The sequence below is a fragment of the Bison bison genome, unplaced genomic scaffold (genome assembly GCF_000754665.1).
Source record: "Bison bison bison isolate TAMUID 2011002044 unplaced genomic scaffold, Bison_UMD1.0 scf7180017864115, whole genome shotgun sequence".
NCBI classification, from domain to species: domain Eukaryota; kingdom Metazoa; phylum Chordata; class Mammalia; order Artiodactyla; family Bovidae; genus Bison; species Bison bison.
Window position 1 is genome coordinate 817,548 of NW_011494687.1, and position 5,563 is coordinate 823,110.

The 5,563-nt window shown below is 43.9% G+C and overlaps 1 protein-coding gene across 4 annotated transcripts in view; it reads right to left on the bottom strand.

Annotated features, from left to right (window-relative positions):
* The window catches only part of RNF41 (ring finger protein 41, E3 ubiquitin protein ligase), a 28,031-nt gene that overhangs the window by 8,181 nt on the left and 14,287 nt on the right, over positions 1 to 5,563 (bottom strand). For all 4 annotated transcript variants that reach the window (XM_010839217.1, XM_010839219.1, XM_010839220.1 and 1 more), the window contains one exon: positions 216 to 328. In XM_010839217.1, coding sequence (XP_010837519.1) covers positions 216 to 305 — 90 coding nt within the window. In that variant the 5' untranslated portion in view covers positions 306 to 328. The remainder of the gene's footprint in view (positions 1 to 215; positions 329 to 5,563) is intronic.

Consider the following 5,563-nt stretch of genomic DNA (forward strand, 5'->3'; position numbering starts at 1 on the left):
TGTATTTTGACACTCCTTCTCTTGCACCCTTCAAATCAGGGTCTTGTCGCCACCACCGCTCCTGTGCCCCAAACCTCTAGTCTGCGTGTGTCAGGAATGTGGGGAGTGGGAGCCTGAACAGTGACTTCCCCGTTGGCCCCATTTCCTATGAATGTTTTCTAATTAGCTCCACTGCCATCTGTTGCCTCACCAAACCTGCCATCAACCCGACTCACCTGGACTGGCTCCTCCAAGACTCCACTGCAAATAGGACAGATAAGGTCTTCGTCAACATCCCCCTGGAAACGGGTTACATCATACCCCATGTCTCATCACTGAAACCCAGGTCCTGGAAGGAACAACAGAGGAAAGAGAGGCCAGGTCAGAAGAATACAGGTATTTCCAACTTTATCTCACTGCCAAGACCCATTCATTTGTCCAATAAATATTTATTGAGAGCTTACTACATGCCAGTCATTTGTGGGGCAGTAGGGGAAGCTGACTCAAGAAATTTAATTCTAATGGGAGAATCAAAGGATTTTATATAAACATACACTTAAAATATGAAATGATAAATGCTCTCAGGTTAAACATGGCATTACGATGGCAATAAATTTGGATACCTAACCCAGGCTGAAAGGAGAGGGAGGCTGAGAAGTTTTCCAGGACACTAGCAGGACAAACAAGTAGTTAGCTAGGTTGCAGGGGTGGGGGGTGGGGTGGGGGTGGGGGAGAGTGGGGGAGCCTGAGCAGGGTGGGACATTAGGGTTTTAGGCGTACGAGATAGTGTATTTAAAGGCCCAGAAGTAGGAGGAGATATATGATGAGTTCAGGGAACTATAAGTGATTCCGAAAAAAGCTGATTTGAAGGGTGCAAGAGAGGGAGTGTCAAAATACAAGGCTGGAAAGGCAAGCAAGGGCCAGGCCATGGGGAGTCTTACATAAGGAATTGGGACTTCACCTTGAAGGCTACAGGGAACCAATGAAAGACTTTAAAAGGAACGATGATAAAAGTTCTCTTTTAGAATCACTCTGTAAACCGGGCTGAGATTAGAGACAGGAAGAACATCTAGGCAGGAGACAAACGGTGAGAGTCTGAATTTAGGTGATGGTAATGGGAGGGAAGTTCAAGAAAGAGAACACTCAAAGAGCAGCTAGGCTGCCACACCCCTTCCTTGGGCTCCTAAAGATCCAACCTAAAAAAGACTGTGTGTGCATGCTTAGTTGCTAGGTCATGGACTGTAGCCCACGAGGCTCCTCAGTTCATGGGATTTTTTTTCCCAGGCAAGAATACTGGAGTGGGTTGCCATTTCCTTCTCCTAGGGGATCTTCCTGACCCAGGGATCAAAACTGTGTCTCCTGCATTGCAGGCAGATTCTTTACCACTGAGCCACTGGGGAAGCCCCAAATAAGATGTCACTGAACAGTAACTGAGACTCCCCTGTGGACATCCAACCAGTGGGCTACTTGGAGCAAGGATGGGCACCTGATATAAGGGTAGATAATCTACAGACCCCATCAAACTGTGATGTCCTGAAAAAGATGAGCTACGTCAATCATGAAGTTCTCAGAAATTTAGAATTATGCTGTTCAATTTACAAGAGTGTGGAATGGGGGATTTCCCTGGCATCCAGTGGTAGGACTTGGCATTTTCACTGTGGTGGCCCAGGTTTGATCCCAGGTCGGGGAACCAAGATCCCTGAAGCTGTGTGGCTCAAAGATAAACAAATAAAAATTGAAATTAAAAGGATGGGGAATGAAATGGACACAGAGAGGCCTTGCTAGGTCAAGTACAAGCTAAAGTACAGCACTGGATTGAGTTAAGACTGACTGGATTTATATCCCTAGTTCTACTACTCATTAGCTGGGTGACCTTGGGCAGGCCATGTACACTTCCTAAGCCTAAATTGCTTTTTAAATAGATGAAATGGGTATAAGTAAGAAACAATGCATGAAAAACATTTAGCATGGTGTTTGCTGGCACATACTAGGCACTCAATACACAAGAGTAACCATTATTTATATACACATCTTTTTTTTTTTTTTGACTGTGCCATGCGGCATCTTAGTTCCTCACCAGGGGCCCTAACCACTGGACGGCCAGGGAGTTCAGTACAGTTCAGTCACTCAATCATGTCTGACTCTTTGCAACCCCATGGACTGCAGCACACCAGGCCTTCCTGTCCATCACCAACTCCCAGAGTTTACTCAAACTCATGTCCATTGAGTCGGTGATGCCATTCAACCATCTCATCCTGTCATCCCTTTCTCCTCCCACCTTCAATCTTTCCCAGCATTAGGGTCTTTTCAAATGAGTCAGTTCTTCACATCAGGTGGCCAAAGTATTGGAGTTTCAGCTTTAACATCAGTCCGTCCAATGAATATTCAGGACTGATTTCCTTTAGGATGGACTGGTTAGATCTCCTTGCAGTCCAAGGGACTCTCAAGCGTCTTCTCCAACACCATAGCTCAAAAGCTTCAATTCTTCGGCACTCAGCTTTCTTCACAGTCCAACTCTCACATCCACATGTGACTACTGGAAAAACCATAGCTTTGACTGGCAAAGTAATGTCTCTGCTTTTTAATATGCTGTCTAGGTTGGTCATAATTTTTCTTCCAAGGAGCAAGCATCTTTTAATTTCATGGCTGCAGTCACCATCTGCAGTGATTTTGGAGCCCCCAAAGATAAAGTCTGTCACTGTTTCCACTGTTTCCCCATCTATTTGCCATGAAGTGATGGGACCAGATGCCATGATCTTAGTTTTCTGAATGTTGAGCTTTAAGCCAACTTCTTCACTCTCCTCTTTCACTTTCATCAGGAGGCTTTTTAGTTTTTCTTCACTTTCTGCCATAAGGGTGGTGTCATCTGCATATCTGAGGTTATTGATACTTCTCCTGGCAATCTTGATTCCAGCTTGTGCTTCATCCAGTCCAGCATTTCTCATGATGTACTCTGCATATAATCTAAATAAGCAGGGTGACAATATAACAGCCTTGACATACTCCTTTCCCGATTTGGAACCAGTATTTTGTTCCGTGTCCAGTCCTAACTGTTGCTTCTTGACCTGCATACAGATTTCTCAGGAGGCAGGTCAAGCGGTCTGGTATTCCCATCTCTTTAAGAATTTTCCAGTTTGTTGTGATGTGATCCACACAGTCAAAGGCTTTGGCATAGTCAAGAAAGCAGAAGTAGATGTTTTTCTGGAACTCTCTTGCTTTTTCGATGATCCAACGGATGTTGGCAATTTGATCTCTGGTTCCTCTGCCTTTTCTAAATCCAGCTTGAACATCTGGAAGTTCACGGTTCACATACTGTTGACACCTGGCTTGGAGAATTTTGAGCATTACTTTGCTAGCGTGTGAGATGAGTGCAACTGTGTGGTAGTTTAATTCCCTATTTACGTACACATTTAATTTCTACTACTTGATTAAAAATTCCTTGAGAGTAGGAACTCATAAGTTACATCCAATTTAATACCAAGCTACAGTTCTTAACAAAACATAAAATATTGGTGTGACTTAATGTTGCTTTAACTAGGAGCTTCCCAGCAAACAGAGTATAGTGGACATGTATTTCTGCCTACCTACCATCCCATTTTCTGTAAACAGCATCACAGGTTTCCTTTAGGAATCATATCCTGGTTCCTAATGGACATGTGACCCAACCCAGGACAATAAGAGAAATGCCTGGGACTCTCAAGGAGTTTGTATAGCTGGTAGGATGTACAACTCAGAGTGGTCAGTGACCAGCCCTGCCATTAATGAGGAGAGCCTACTTATAGAATGACACCATAATTGGGAATTTCCTGGTGGTCCAGTGGTTAGGGCTCTGCACTTCCACTGCAGGGGGCACAGGTTCAATCCCTGGTTGTGAAACTAAAATCCCACATGCTACAGAGCTCAGCCAAAAAACAAAAATGACACCACAATAAAGAAAGCAGAGCTGAGAAATAAAATTAAATGAAATCATTTGAGGGCCTAGATTCAGCCATGTTTGAAGCCACAGTCACTTTCTGAACATAAGTTACATGAGCCAGTAAATTCCCTATTATGTGTAGGCTGGTTTGAGCTGGGTTTTTGTCTCTTTAATCAGACAAGATCCTAACTAATATAGTAGGCTAATGGAGATAAATCACAAGGCTCACTTTGGAACCACTCAGCTTCCTTTACCCATTTTATATAGGAACAATGATACCCCATGACATTGGTACAATTACACTGACCTCTATCACCACCATTTCTCTGCATTCCTGTTCCTCCACTTCTAGGATCTATATACTAACAATGCCTCTGAAATTGTCACTCTAAACTACCTTGGTCTGGCTATCTTCCTCTAAGACGGGGATATCCATGGAGAGAAGGGAACCCTCCCACACTGTTGGTGGGAAGGTAAATTGGTACAGCCACTGTGGAGAACAGTATATAAAGGCTCCTTAAAAACTAAAAATAGGGCTTCCACAGTGGCTCAGTGGTAAAGAATACACCTGCCTTGCCTATGCAGGAGACACGGGTTTGATCCCTGATCCAGGAAGATCCCACATGCCCTAGAGCAAATAAGCCCATGTGCCACAACTACTGAGCCTGCGCTCTAAAGCCTGTGAGCTGCAACCACTGAGCCCATGCGCCAAAACTACTGAAGCTTGTGCCCCTGGAGCCCGTGTTTTGCAACGAGAGAAACCACTGCAAGGAGAAGCCTGGCACCTCAACTGGACAGTAGCCCCTGCTCGATGCAACTACAGAAAAGCTCTCACAGCAACAAAGACCTAGCACAGCCAAAAGTAAGTAAATACATAAAAGTTTTTAAAGAAGAGTATTAAAAAAATTCCACTAAAAACAGAGCTACTATATGACCCTGCAGTCCCACTCCTGGGCATATACCCAGAGAAAAACATGGTCCGAAAGGATACATGCACCTCAATGTTCACTGCAGCACTGTTTACAATAGCCGACCCATGGAAGCAACCTAAATACCCACTGACAGAGGAATAGGTAAAGAAGATGTGATACATGTATTCAATGGAATATTATTCAGCCATAAAAAGGGAAACAATGCCATTTGCAGCAACATGGGTGAACTAGAGACTGTCATACTGAGTGAAGTCAGAGAGGAAGAAATACCACGTGACTATTCCTTATATGTGGAATCTAAAAAGAAATGATACAAATGAACTTATTTACAAAACAGAAATAGACTCACAGACTTAAAGAACGAACTTACGGTTGTCAGGGGAAACAATGGAAGGAAGGGAAAGCTAGGGAGTTTGGAATCAACATGTACATACTGCTATATTTAAGAAGGATAACCAATAAGGACCTGTATAGCACAGGAAACACTGCTCAATGTTATATGGCAGGCTGGATGGGAGGGAAGTTTTGAGAGAGATTGGATACATGTATACATGTGACTGAGTACCTTTGCTGTGCACCTGAAACTATCACAACATCATTAATCAACTATCAGTTCAGTTCAGATCAGTCGCTCAGTCGTGTCCGAATCTTTGCGACCCCATGAATCACAGCACGCCAGGCCTCCCTGTCCATCACCAACTCCCGGAGTTCACCCAAACTCATGTCCATCGAGTTG